At 40.2% G+C, this 15,228-nt stretch overlaps 1 protein-coding gene across 7 annotated transcripts in view; it reads right to left on the bottom strand.

Annotated features, from left to right (window-relative positions):
* Rims1 (regulating synaptic membrane exocytosis 1) overlaps window positions 1-15,228 on the bottom strand; it is a 472,082-nt gene that overhangs the window by 293,391 nt on the left and 163,463 nt on the right. For 6 of the 7 annotated variants that reach the window (XM_050134523.1, XM_050134524.1, XM_050134525.1 and 3 more), the window contains exon 3: window positions 7,547-7,615. The exons of the other annotated variant lie outside the window; for it this stretch is intronic. In XM_050134523.1, the coding sequence (XP_049990480.1) occupies window positions 7,547-7,615 (69 nt within the window). The remainder of the gene's footprint in view (window positions 1-7,546; window positions 7,616-15,228) is intronic. 7 annotated transcript variants of the gene reach the window in all.

The following is a 15,228-nucleotide window of genomic DNA, read 5'->3' as shown; positions in this document are numbered from 1 at the left end:
GTTCAAGCCAAAGCAATTTCAGTCTAGAGGAAGGGAGGTAGACCAAAAACCGTTCCACGAGCTGGGGAGCCAGTGGCATTTGGTAACTGCCAGAAGACTTTGGAATGGTACTGAGCCTTAAATCAGTTGACTAGACTCCAGAGCAGGCCTCATACCCAAGTAGTTGGGCAACTCAAATTAGATTTAACATGTTTAAAGAAGAGGAGGAGGTGGGTGAGGAGGAAGAAACTCAAAGCTGAGGGAGGTGGTAAAAACGTGAGAATGGAAAGGGTAGATCTGAAATAAGTTGGGTTGGGTAAATATGATCGAAATTCATTGTATTAGCTTCTCAAATAACTAAATATTATAAAAATGCTTTAAAATTAACATTACAAACAATCCTTTTGAAATATAATTTAAATAGATTTTAAGATGGGTCTCATCATTTTTATTTGTAAAATTAAGCAACACTGACATTTTCCTGGTCTTTCAGTGTATTTCTGTGGATACGAAGATGCAACATTTCATACAATAACTGTTCTTTCTGATAATTTACTGGTCGTCTTGGGTGAAGATGAGATATGAGCTTTAGCAAGAGTTTGGTGGTGACATGACACCACAAAGTCATTCTCAGGCTCAGCTTGGAAGTAAAACCTGGGCTTTTCTATTCCATATAAAACTCAGAGGAAGATCTTTGGCCTTTCACTAAAAAGTGACCAATAATTAATAATAGAGACTATTAACAGATTGAAACTATAAATGGATATTTTAAGCAATATCTGAAATAAATATCCTTACAACAGTGTTCTCGCCTATATATTGAACTAGTATAATTTCAAAGTGACAGTGGTATTAAATGATATACATCACACATGTTACAACAAACACAGGTCTACTAAAGGCATTTACTAGTACAAACAGGAACACAGCACAGGCTTTCAATATCTAAACAGTTGCCTTAAACCAATTCATCATTTTAACTTCCTTTCAAACAAAACTTCGTACCTGTATTTAAACAACAGACTCCTAGGTGGTCCTTCAGAGCCTTGCTATAACATTGAATATATCCTCAGTCATACATGCTTACACACACATATATAATTTAACATCCAGGAAAGAAAAAGAAGTTCATCATCTTGCATTTACAAGTCCTTCCCAAAGGGATTCATCTCTTTCCTTTATAGAAACCAACATTGATTCTTTCCCTCTCTGGCTCCATCCCCCTCTCTATCTCACGCCTTGCTTCCCTTCTTCCCTCAGCCTCTTCTTCCTTTTCTCCATCAGTCCATCCTTATCACTCCCTTCATTTCTATCTCCACTCTTCTTTCTGCTTCCCCCTTCCCTTTCTACTCTCCCCTCTTTTCTCCCTTCTGTTCTTTCCCTTTTCCTCTCATCCCCTCTTCTTCCCTGGCACCTCTCCATCTCCCTCTGTACCCTCGTTCTCTGTCTCACTTTTGCTTTCACTCTCATTGTGTGTGTGTGTGTGTGTGTGTGTGTGTGTGCTTATATGTGACCACATGAATGCAGTTACATGTTGAGACCAGAAGAGGTGATCCTATCATGGAACTAGAGTTCCAGGTTGATGAGAACCACCAGAACTGAGTGCTGAGAGACAACTTCCCTCCTCTGGCAGAGTAACAAACACCCTTAAACCCTAAGCCAGCTCTCCTGCACTAGGCCACAACTCTTTATGAGAATGTATTATCCTCTTCCTATATTTCTAAGATTATCCCAGATATACAGTGGTGGCAAGATCAACCCCTGGGGTCCTTGCTCTTAGTTTCCTATCTGGATTTTGAATCACTTTTAATAGGCTTGAATAGGGTTCACTTAGTGACATCACAGCAAGATGACAGTGGCCTTTAAGGAACAAGATAGAAACAGGGACCGTGAAAGATCACATGGGAAAAAATACCACATAGACATTTGCTTAATGAAGGAGCCAAGAGCAAGAAGAGTGTCCTAAGAAGACAGAGAGGACCTGCAGACAGTTTAGAGAGTGGAAGAAAATTCAAGATGGCAGACCAGTATCTCTCAGAGGGACAGAACAAATGCTGAGGAATTTTGTTTCAAGAATTAAATCTCAAGTCCTACCATTTACAGATGTACGTATTATTTAGATAAGATTTGTAACTTAGTATTGGTGCTGACAAGGGTTGAGATTTAGAGGTTTAAGAATAATGTATTTAATAATGATGTGTCTGTACTTGATATCTGAGAAGGTGATGGATTGCAAATGACCAAAGGGTATGGATGGGCTTATTCAGGTTCTTTCAAAATTTACGAATTTTAACTCACAATCTCAGAATAAGACCATGTTTAAGAAACAGCATCTTTCAAAATATATTTTTTTCTTAATTTCCACAGAGGTAATCAGAACTCTGAGCAAATAAAATTGTTTTTCTGTATTTGTTATAGCACTCATGGAAAACTCATCTCGATTTTGGATCTTACAAATGAAACCAATAAAAAAATAAATAGAAAAATAATATCTGAGAAATAGTCAATGGCTGAGTTATAAAAACACACATTTAAGATGTGCACATGCCTATGAAAGCCATAGAAGAGCTGGAGTTCCAGGTCACTGAGCGCCCTGACTTCAGTGCTGGGAACTGAACCCTCATCCCCTCCAAGGCAGTGAATACTCTTAGCTACTGAACCAAGCCTGCTCTTGGTTTGTAACTTGCTTTGGGGGTCGTTAGCACAGTTGGCTCCCGTGCTTTCTTACTGACCTTACAGCTGAGTGCCATGCTTCATTACTCTCGCAGGTCTGACCACGGACACTGGCATTGACACCTTTCATTTTTCCTCCCTACATCCAGTGTGGTCCATAATTTCCAATGTCCACCACCACTTTGCAGGTCTTTCTCTCACAGCTTTCTCTACCCATGAAGACTGTTTGTCTGAAGTGCAGAACAGTTATGAAGTAAGGGACTCAACAGTCCCTCCACTAGGACTAGTGGGAGTTTATAAATATCCACTGCCTGCTGCAGGCTTTCTGTTTGAGTGGGATACCTGAGGACAGTGTTTCATTCTTGTCCCCAGGGTTTACAGGAATGAAGTATCTCAGCCTTGGTCTCCCTCTCCTTACTGGTGCCATGTATTGTATTAGGGCCCCCAAAGAAGGCACATTGCAATTCTAACCTGCAGCGCCAAGAAGTATATTCCTTGAAAGTACAGCCTTTGCAGACTAATCAAGATAAATGAGACTGCTAGAGCGGGTTTTAATCCGTAAGGACTTTTAAAATGGGGATAAATTTAGCCACAGGGGCAATGTGTACAAAGAGAAGGTGGTGTGAAGGAACACAGGGAGAGCATCTTGTGGAGGCAGAGCTACATCTCCAAGGCAAGGGGCAGGCGGGAGCCACAGAAGCTAGAAAAGTGGTGTGCAAGCGTCTCCCTGGAGCCCCCAGTGGAGCAGGATGCTGCTGATGCCTCCTTTCCTGACTCCCAGCCTGCAGGACCGTGAAGCAATGATTTACTGTTGCTTTAGGGCACATAATCTTTGGTAATACTTTAAGGTTACCTCTCCCCCATTTAAAAGACGTATTTTCTTGTTACCTATCACAGTTCTTTTGCCTTTCCAATAAACTAATTGTACCTGATCTACTTTATTTTTTATTTCTCCTCATCTTTTTCTTTTCTTTTTATTCTTCAATAGGATCTGTCTCTGTAGTTCAAGCTTGCCTTGACCTTGCAATTCTTCTGCTCCCACTGAATTTACACTAACAGTACCACTCACCATGCCTGAATGTGCTTGAACATTCCAGATTACTATTTGATGAGAAATACATTTCCCCAATAGAGTTTGGGGTCCTTTTAAAGAAATAATCAGCACCCTACTTTTTTCCCTTTTAAATATTATTCCATTACTTTATATATAGTCTGCATGTATGTCTGCACATCACATGCATGCCAGGTGCCCAAAGAGGTCATGAGAGAACATCAGGTCCCCTGAGACTGGAGTGTAAGATAGTTGGGATAGTTGAAAGCGACCGTGTGAGTTCTCATATTAATTTCTGGATTCTCTTGAAGAGCAGCCAGTGGTCTTAACTGCTGAGTCTCTACCCTTGTTTGCTCTTTTTAATACCTCTGTTAATTAGTCTAAGATTTGGAAAAAATGGGGTGGGAGGAAAAGGTGGAAGTAATAAAAACTATAAGGCAAAGACTACAAGGATACAAGTAGTCACATGTAAACAGGTAAGTGAAAAACAAATCTAGAATAAACAGAATCTGATCCATGGGAAAGTTCAATTTACTACTGTGCTATGGAATCAGAATCACCTCACTGTTTCATTTAGTTTTTTAATAAAATACGGAATGTTATTAAGATATGGACAGAACAAACCAAGATCAACCTTTTTGCATGATTTTAAATGGTTTAAGAGCATAAGGTTAAGTATTCCTCATTGTAAGCAGCAAGCCCGTGCAGTAGTCTGTTCCTCAACAGACTATTTATTTAAAGCAGGGGATCAGAGTGCTACTCCTACCCTCAGCAAAGCTCATGGACAAGCCACAGCGACAGCTTCTGCCAACATCACTCTACTCAATAACTGTGTTCGTGCACATTTTAATGAATGTAAGAATGCAATTGTTTTTGCCTTTCAAAAAAAAAAAAAAAGATTCCCTCAAGGGTAAAAATGAGGATGTTACTGTGTTGTAAATCTCTTTGAAAATTACTGGTAATGCATTAAAATTTTAAAGGAGAAAAATAGTTTGACTTGAAGTTGATCAATGGATGCACTGAGCCCCTTTGGCGACTCTTCGTTCTGCAGTTTGCTACTCTGTCTGAAATACTGAAACTGATTTACAGAAAAATGAGAGCGGTATATCCTGGAGCACAGAGCTGTTCTTGTGTTTCACCTGCCGCCAACTTGGCTACATCCAGACACAAGTTTGAGAAGAAAGGGAAGAAAAGCAAAAAGCGGGTCAGAGTCAGAGCTGCCTGCGCAGGGCACCTGAGTTACTGCTGCTACCCAGGAAGGAGAGCACTAGCAGCCTCCTAGAGGACACAAGTCACCAGCCCACACTGGAAAACCGATCTCGTAGTACTGGGCATCAAACGGTAGGCATTGTGTATGCGTAACAACTGTTTTACCAGGGATCTACACCCACCCGAAGGCCAGACATTAAATGTAGTATTTGCTAAATAAAAGTACATCTTTTGATTAGTAAGAATGAGTAGTGACCATAGTAGAAACTGTAACTAAAATTTTCTGGTAGTATTCTTGTAGGCTTCTGTGACCTGGAACTTTCCAGTTAAGCCTTACATATAACCCATTTTTTTTGTATGTTTTTCCAAACAAGGTTTCTCTGTAGGTTTGGATCCTGTACTGGAACTAGCACTTGTAGACCAGGCTAGCCTCAAGATTACAGAGATCTGCCTGCCTGTGCCTCCTGAGTGTCGGGATTAAAGGGGTGCCACCACTGCCCAGCCACATTTAATCCTTGTAATACTACATTGTAGTTTGAAAACAACAAAACAATTTTTGTTTTGTTTTGTTTTGTTTGGGGGGATTTCTGTGTTGCTTCGGTGTCTGTCCTGTAACTCGCTCTGTAGACTAGGCTGGCCTTGAACTTATAGAGATACAACTGTCTCTGCCTCCTGAATGCTGAGATTAAAGGCATGTACTACTATTACCTGGCCAGGCAAGACCTGTTCTTTAAGTTTGTACATGATACCTTTAAGATATTGATAAAAATAAAACACAGGGATCCCAGATTTTATTGTGGGGTGTTTCATTTGGTTTTTGATCTTTCTTTTTTTCAGTTTTAAGCACTAAGACCTCTTAAGAACTAAACTAAAAACAAGAAGAATAATGATTAAATGGGAGGTCAAATACTAGATTATACAAAATGCTCTAGGTTTTTCATAATTATGTAATTCCCAAGATCCAGATTTCAAATAAATCTGCCATGTGCTTAACTAAAAAATATAAATACCAACATCTGTATACCCCAGGAGATGTTAATAACAAATACATGAATACCAACATCTGTATATCCCAGAAGATGTTCATTACATCATGTATTTTAGAACAAGGAAGAAAAATTTATCATTCAATAAAGAATTACTTACTGGCTAATAGATCTATGGAACTGTGTCAAGAATATTGGAGATTCACAGTAAACCACTCTCAGATATCCTGGAGGTAGAATAATATTTGCTCGCATGCCATTTCAATATCATGCAATACATATTTGGAAATTTGAAAATTGGAGTTTTTTTCAGAAGAGAGAAGAATTATTCAATACTCGTTACTAACTTTGCCACTCAGAGAAGATATAATTAACCAACACATCAAACTAAAAAGGAGAGAACAGAATCTACACATGAACACAGCAGGAATTTGAGGAAAAAAAAAAACAGAAAGCAAAGATCTGTAAAAGCACACATCAATCCACTAATAAACAGCCTCATTTGTCTAAAATAGTGGTACCAAACGGGATAGAACTAAAGTGAAGCAAAACCCAGGTAGCAGCCAGCATGAGGAGGCCATAAAGCCCAGGTCAAGGCCTTGGAGGCACCAGGGAAGATTCAGGATGCTGGGTACTGAAAACCTTCACATTTCCAGACACAGATTAAATTTGGCGGTAGAGTATAAGTTGCATGCAGTGGCATCTAGACTATGAACCACAAACTCAGGGCCCAGAAAACTGCAAAATGGAGTCTTGTTGGAGGCCAAAGAGCAAAGAAACGTGTTCTAGTAGCTCATCAAAGGTTGGGTCTCAAATTATAAGCACAAGTTTACCAAAAGAATCATCTTATTGATGGCCTCACTGAGCAGGCTGCGTGTTTTCAACAAGATCATCATTAATAATACTGGAGAATTCTGGAGACAAATTAATAAAAGCTATGAACTGGACAGTGACATTATTCTATGTTTATCTATTTTTCTCCTGCTAAATCAACATTAGCTTTTAATATATTTTACTTAACAATTCTGAACCAATATGATTCAGAAATGTTTTAAATACACAGTAGAAACATGCCACACTTGAACAGAATTATAAAATACATATAAATTCTCTATGAAAAGCAACTAATGGAACCATGTCACAGGTATGTGCCATGTATATACCACACAGCTGCCCCCAGAGTTATCCATACACTTAAAATAAGAAGTATTAAGTTAAGAAAACTGTGTGGGTAGGAAGCCCATTCAGAATTAGGGTTCCTTTTGCCATCATCATTATCATACTTAAATGGGTAATAAAATTAATAGCTCAATTTTAATCCTTTAAACTCTCCGGAGGCTGTTCCCCTCCTCTAGTCAGTTTTAATTATGTAAATATCTCAGGTCACATGACAGAGATAGGGAGGGCAGAGCTGCTTTACTAAGTATTTTCTGGTCAAAGTGTGATGTTTCAATATAGTCTATGAAACAAAACAGACTTCCGGAATTTCTGTTTTAGTAATCACTGTGTATTTACAAGACTGAGGAGGCTTTTGGAAGACACAGGACACACGGTACTCCTCTGAATGGACCCATATCATTCAGGAGGCCTTTTGCAGGGCACAGACAGAACTTTAAAAGCAGACCAAAGCAGGAAGGAGAGGAAATACCAGTTTCTTTCTGGGCCTCCCTCTTCGCTGCTTGGCTTTCGGGGAACACAGACACATCTGAAAATGTTCCTGCAAGGCAAGGGAGAAGAAGACAGACTCAGTCAGCTGGAGATAACCAGGGGCTCAGCAAGCTGCCAAATCTGAGCAGGGCTTTAAGGTGGCTCAACTCCATTCAGCAACACAGGTAAGCAAGACACTTGTCACCTCCTGCATTTCCCATCTGTGATCTCTGAGTCCCTTGTGGAATTTTACTTAAATAATTAAGGTAAGGGCTAACTCTGAGAAGATCATTGTAACAGCCAGGCTTTGCCGAATCTTTCTTAGGCCAGTCTGGGAATTCCAAAAATGAGCAGCAGGATATTTCCAAAGAGGAAGTAATGGAGAGAAAGACCAGTTTCCGGAATCGTGCTCTGAAATCTTTCTGTATAAATTCTTTAAGATCACAGCTTAATTGTACTTTTGGTTTCTTATTTATTTACTTATTTACTTATTTTCAAGACAGTTACTCATTATGAAGCCCAGACTGGGTTAGAACTAACCATATACCCCCAAACTGGCCTCAGATTTATGGTAATCCTCCTGCTTCGGCCTCCTGAATACTAGGATTATAGGTGAGTCACTACAAGCAACTTGGCAGGTACTTTTTTTTTTTTTGAGAACCAGGCAGTTTCCATATAACTTAATATTCAGTATCACAGGAATCCAGAAAGCATCCACGATAAACAAGTCTGCAAGAAATGCTACTGTATTTTCTTCAGTGCAGGACAAGTGCAGTCAATTCTACACAGGCTGTGAAGATGCAAGTGTGGACTTCTATAGTAGGAACAGTCACCCCTGAGACTGTCACCTGCCAAGACTACCTACTCATACCGGTGCTCTAGCTCCTAAATTATAAAAAATCGACTCTGCTACTTTTGGTTTTTTCGTTACTGCTAGTTTTTTTTTTTTTTTTTTTTTAAATAGATACCCATTTGCCCAATAAATAATGTAACCTTGGAACCTTTGATCTTTACTAGATAGGTTATCTCTGTAGTAGTTAAATACAGATCAAAGAATCTGAATTTACTGCACACAGAACCTGTTAAAGATTTCTTGACTCTATATTTACAGTAAAAAATAAAAGCAAAAAAAATAAGCAAGCAAAATACTTAACATTCACACGAACTAGAGTTCCAAGCCCTCCGAATTTTTCATTTCTCACATTTCCCCTCTAAAATGTGGGGGTTGCATTTAATACTCATTGAAACAGTTTTTATTCATTATTTCTTAACTCCATTTACAGAAATTAGTACATGTATTCACATTTATATGTACTGCCACCCACTATGACATTCAACTACACCTTTTTGTAGGTCTTAAACATTTCCTCATCAAAAGAGGGAGGGGTTAGAGAGAGTAACAGGACATGAAAACTGCCAAAACTCTTCTAAATATTTGTATGAAATCAAGAGTTATAATGAAAAAGAGAAACTAAATTATTTTTCAAATGATAGATTTGATAGGAAAATATTTTATGTAGATGGGTTAAATTTATTATAAAATACTAAAATAAATAAAAATTATACAAAATACTTAATAAATAGCTGGATGGTGTTCTTGGCAGATAAAAGCACTAGCCACTTAAACCTGACCAGGCTGGATCCCTGGAAGCAAGACGGTGTGGTCCTGGCCTGTAATTCCGGCACTCCTGTGGTGAAGTAGGATGTGCTGTCAGGAGTATCTCTTACAGAAGCGCATGGTTTAGCTCGTATGAACTAGGATGCCATATGGCAACAGAAACAGCAAGAGGGATACCGTTTCAACAAGGTGGAGGGCACATCCAGTTACCAAATTCAAGCATGCAACTATAACACACAGACACACCCCCACACACGCACACACATATACAAACACACGGATGAAATGACCCCATTTGAAAGCATTAAGTGCATTTATCCCATAATACCATAATGCTTAATTAATGGTCAACTTGCTTAGTATAGAATCACTTGGGCAAAGAGTTTCAATGAAGAGTCTGTCTACGACAGGTGGGGAGGCCTGAGGGTGTTCATCTTGATTACATTGATTGATGGATGAGGGACGTCTCAGCCTAGAATTAGTAACGCCATTTCATGGACTGGATGGGCCCTGGACCTGATGAGGAGTTAGCTGAGTCCTGGCAAGCATGTACCTGTTGCTTTCTTCTGCCTGAAGATGTAATATAGTTCTCTACCTCCTCTGGCTGTGTCTTCCTGGAAGTGAGGACAGTAACTTGGAATTCTGAGCTACGATAAATTCTTTCTCCCCTAAGGTGCCTTCATGGGGAGTTTTGTCACAGCACCCAGAAGGAACTGACTTCATGTCTTTACCAGCAAAACCAAGCCACCCTGAGAGACTCCAAAACACTCTGAATAATGTCAAGGTCGTATTGCTGATTGTAATCTTCATTCTTGCCCAGCTTGACTTGTTAAGAAAGAATTCAAATCTGTGTCTATGAAATTCTATGGAAACTGGTTTTGGGAGTCATTCATGAAAAGCAATAGTTCTCCACAGCAAGCAAGGACCTAATAATCGGGTTTTCTCTTACTCCTCTCTCCTCCCCGCTACCCATGTACTTTTATCTTCTCCCTCACTTCTTCCCTCCCTCCATCCCTTATGTCCTCCCTCCTTTTCTTCCTTTCTTTTGTTACTAACTCAGGCTCACTATACCCTAGGCTATAGCGTCGCCTTTTGCTGAACATTTGCTATCCATTTTCCTGCCCCAACCCCCCAAATCCTGGGATTAAAATATCAAAGCCACTATGCCTGGTGGATGTTTCTTTGAGGGTTTGGTTTTTGGTTGAGAATTACAGGAGTACAAAAGGAATCTAAACTGGTCCGTGCAGATATACCTCTAGATTCTCAAACTGGAGACAACTGCGGCACAAAGATGTCTGTATAAACTACAATACATACATGTGCTCATGAAACACGAGGAGGAAAAAAGGCAGAGCAGAGTCTTCACTTGTGCTAACGAACAAAGTGAATAGCCAGCTCAGTGGGCACTAACTTACAAACTGAACCAGTTTTTGGTTATTTAGTTCACAGGGCAGAGTTGATAAAGATGATTATACTTGTCAATAAACTTTTATTTAAACTGGACGCTGAACATCCCTAGGGTAAGTGTTCACCTCTGTTTTACAGTAGGTGAGAAACTTCAATGCGACCCACAGCCCTGCAAACTTCAGCTCCACCCTGCATAAGGATTTTTCTTAGGCTTGTTCGCAAAGGTCCATAGCCTAATATCTTAGAATCCTGCTTCCACACATCATAGCCAGACATCTCAGTTTACTTGCTTCAAAATCCACAAATCACTATAGGGCATCATATCTTACCAGCCCTAAGAGGCAGGGTGTCGTCTCTACCACCAGCCAGTCCAAATTTAAATTTAGGCTCTGCCACATACTACCAACTAACCTCTGAGACGTGTCTTAATTTTTCTTGGGCTCTGTTTCAAAGGCGTTATAACGGGACCTCCAAACACACGCTATACATCATTGCTGCTGGGAAAGCAATGTGTCATTCTTCGTTCTTTCCTCATTCTTGAACACACTACAAGGATGTTGTCTTGAGTAAAGAAACTGAAACATGCAAGGCCAAGGCCAAGCAGGTACTATTGCTCCTATTATCAAATAAACAAGCCAGACCTGTTTTGGCCTTTGTCAGAGTGAAGTAATGAAAAGGGAGGAGGGGTCGAGAAGGAAGGGAAAGACTTCCAGAGTAAGTGGGGGATGTCCAGGGGATTGTTTTCATACTCCCTTTCCTTAAGATGAGTAGGCTCTATTTACAGGGGACAGATGAATGCCTCCGTAGACTGAGTCATTCTGGATTCCTATAACCCCAGTACTTGGGAAGCTATGCATAAGAGAGTTCGAGGCCAACCTGGTATACATAGCTAAACCCCATTCCCAATGAAGAGGAAGAACTAATACCATTGTCACCAGATAGATAGACAGTAAAAAGTGTTGACAGGCTGTATTCCAGTGGTTGAGAAGAAGATAAATGTTTCACAGCAGAGCGCTTTGAAAATGTCAGTTTCCCTTGGGCCACCTAAGAAGCTGCTATCAAAGTCCCATGAGAATGCAGTTTTCTTCCCTCACCCACAGAGTGAGCTGAAGGGTGCCCATTGTGGGACAGAGAAGCAAGGAGGAATCCCCAAAGCAGACAGCCATACTCTGGATGCTGTAAGAAGACTCTTCTCTTTCCTATCCTGGGGCTCAGCACCAGAGTGCCAGCAAAATATGGAAGTAGCTAAGAGTATGTGAGCAGACTATGAATCAACCATAAAGCCCACACTCTAGACAGTGGGTCTAGACCATGAGGGTCCTACACTAGGGATACGGGTCAACAGCAAAAAGCCAAAGAAGCTGGAGCCAAATATTACACTAAACATTGAAAGATAAATAGAGGTTGAACACTAGTCCTGTCTCTCTCTTTACTGTTTCATTTTGAGATTATAACTATATTTCTCCCTTTCTTTTCTTCCTCCACACCCTTGCACATGCCCCTCCCTGCTCTGATTCATATGCATGGCCTCTTCTTTCACTAATTGTTATTACATGCATGTATGTATATTTATGTGCATATATTCCTAAACATAAACTTCTATGTCCATATAATGCTATTTGTATGCATAATTTCAGGGCTGCCCATGAGGCACTGGAATTGGTTTGCGCTTCTCCGGGGAGAACCAAATTTCTGATACCTGGCTTTGCTCAGTCACCTATAGTTCTCTGTGTAGGGTTGAGGCCGCTTGGGCTTTTCTCCCATCCACTTTGGAAGGCCTGTTGGTATCATCTTTGTTCAGCTCACATGTGGGCCATCTCAGAAATGAATGTAGCTGAAAAGTAAGATTTGGACAGGGACCACAACCAGAGAGATGAACTCATAGGCTGCAGGGTTCATCAGTCTCAAGAAGGGAGTTTTGACATGAAACAGAAGAATAACGTGAAATTTCATCCTTCTGGCTTGAAACTTCTCAATTAAAACAGATTCTTAACAAAAGAGAAAAACAGTGAACAGAGGGAGGGAGGGAGGGAGGAAGGGAGGGAGGGAGGGAGGAAGGAGGGAAGGAGGGAAAAAAGAAAAGAAAACCAGAGGTCTACCATAGTTGTTACTTACACAAAGTTGTACTCCAGACCATCCCTGGGCAAAACAACTGAAATACTGTAAAATCTTGATCAGCAAAGTATCCTTTAACACACTCATTGGTCCTTTTCCCAGATGACTGTCTAAGTTTGGGAAGTAAAGCCACCAGATTTTCCTTAGCTTTTGTGAGCAGGCCTTCAGCCTGGATACCTCACATAGGTAGAAAGGCTCATATCAGCAGGGTAACTGGCATATGACCAGCACACATTTACTCAGGATGCATGGAGCCTAACTGAACATCCCCAGCAGGAAGTAAGCACTTTTTTTAAAAAAAAAAAAAAAAAGGAACTGGAGGAGGAGAAGAAACTGCTGCAAATAGACAGCAAGGATCAATAGGGATAGTCCTGAGAAATTATGACTTCGTATATTCGATGTCCTTAATTATCCTTTAATATTCCTCTTAAAACTTTCTATTTCTCCCCAAAACAAAGGCTATACTTTTTAGCAATCATTACACCGAGGAGTATTTTGGCCTTAGGAGTGAGGTGTGAACATATTTCCTTTCGTAGAGATAGTCAACTCTATCCTACACCCCAGTATTACATAAACTTGAACAATCTGGGAGACCATTCTTCGCTGGTTAACTTTGCACAGCTGTAATTGTATCTATAAAGATGCACACTTCTCGACTTCCTGATGCTAATAGAATGGCCAATGGCTTGCTGTTGTTTCGCTGCACTATATTCAAATGAATTATAATTAGATCTGCAGAAGTCATTCCTCTGTAATAAAGTCATTTCTGCCCTTACATCAAACCATCAGAAGTGGTCCATTCCCAGACACACGCCCTGACATTGTGAGGCTGATTCCTATATGGTTAATAAACATTTGATAAGTCCCTCACCCATCAAGCAGATTCCTGTGTGTATGTGTGTGTGTGTGTGTGTGTGTGTGTGTGTGTGTTCTTTATGCAGTTTAGGCTACTGGTACCCGGTACTCACATACTCTTGTTTCCTAAACATTTTATCTTAATTCTGGATCCTGTGTCCAAGGTGTGTTTGCTGGCACCGCATCCTCCCCATGTGTAGGTCTGGTATAGGCATAGGCATAGGCTTAGCATTTGCTTCTAGCACATCTTGCGTCCTCTGCAGAGGCTGCAGCTCACCGTACTACTCTCCCTTACAGTTTATGCTCACTTTTTGCTGTTACTGCTTTTTGTGATGTATCTAGGGTGCTCGACGTATGTGTGGGACACAATCCACAGCAAGCATGTGGAGGTCAGAGGATCCCTTTGAGGAGGTTTTCTCTCCTTCCATCTTTAAGTGGGGTTCCAGAGCTTGAAGTTACATCACCGGGCTTAAAAATACATCGCTACTCATCGACCCCCTCCTGTCGGGCCACTCCCTTTTCATCGCAGCAACACACTTTCTTTCTTGGTTCACTGGCCGATACCTGATATGACAGCTATGGTAAGCGCAGCATGAGGCTAGCAGGTCAAATTGTTCATGCTAGTTCAGTGACTGCTTCCTTGAATATTTTCATTCCAGTAAAAAAAAAAATCAGACTGCTTAATCTTATCCATGACTAATAAACTTGCTGTTCTCACACTATTTCTCATAAATAATATTTAGAAGGTATTTAAAATAACTTTGCTATGCTAATATCATTTTCATTAACATTCTTACATTTAGTGCCTTTTCCCTGCAGAGTACTGATACATTTTCTCTCCTCGGCCCCGTTCCTTCTTCACGATACTATATAGACTCTGGGAAAGTATGGCTTGCTTTTTTGTTTTTGCTTTCCTTAGCTATATAGACACATTTTTTTCTGTTTTGTGTTCTGAATTCTATGAACATGGACAAATAAAATCTATCATCTAACTCTTGGGAGATGAACGCTTAGACTGCATCGTGCCGAAAGTCCCCGATGAATAGAAAAAGCATTAGTGTCAACTTTAAGGAACAATATGCTGCAGTCTCAGGGCCCCGGAGAATGTCATAGCATTAGGGCAAATAGGAACAAGTCTAGGTTGGTTAAGCCCAGCAAAGGCAAAACCCTGAGAGGAAAGATTACATTCTGTCATAAATTTGCTTGGGTATATGAAAGTCTCTAGCTGAGAAATCCTTTCTTTTTAGATGTAAGCACTCCTCAAACACTGATCTAGGCCTGCATATTTACAGAGTCAAATGAAGGTAGTGTGTTTGTATGTGCATGTGTGTACACATGTGGAGGCCAGAGGGTAATCGTGAATATATGTGAATCATTGTGAGCCATTATCTTGGATTTTTAAAAATATATTATTTGAAAAAAAATCTATGCATGTGTATATGTGTGAGTATGTGAGAAAAAACGTACAGTACTTCTAGGGACCAGATAAAAGCATCAAAATCCCTGAAGCTGGAGCTATAAGGGGTTGATCTAGGTGCTGGGTTCCAAATTTCCTTTGTCAACAAAAGCTTTCTTACGTATTGAGCTATCTCTCCACCACCCATCCTTCTTTGTAAGTAAGGCTCTCTCATTGGTCTGAAGTTTATCAAGGAAAATTGACTAGCTAATATGTGAACTTAGTCTCCTCT

This window comes from Alexandromys fortis, unplaced genomic scaffold (assembly GCF_014885135.2).
Source record: "Alexandromys fortis isolate MF-2015 unplaced genomic scaffold, M_Fortis_MF-2015_v1.1 scaffold_20, whole genome shotgun sequence".
NCBI classification, from domain to species: domain Eukaryota; kingdom Metazoa; phylum Chordata; class Mammalia; order Rodentia; family Cricetidae; genus Alexandromys; species Alexandromys fortis.
Note: the sequence above shows the minus strand (reverse complement) of the source record. Positions and strands in the feature narration are given on the sequence as shown.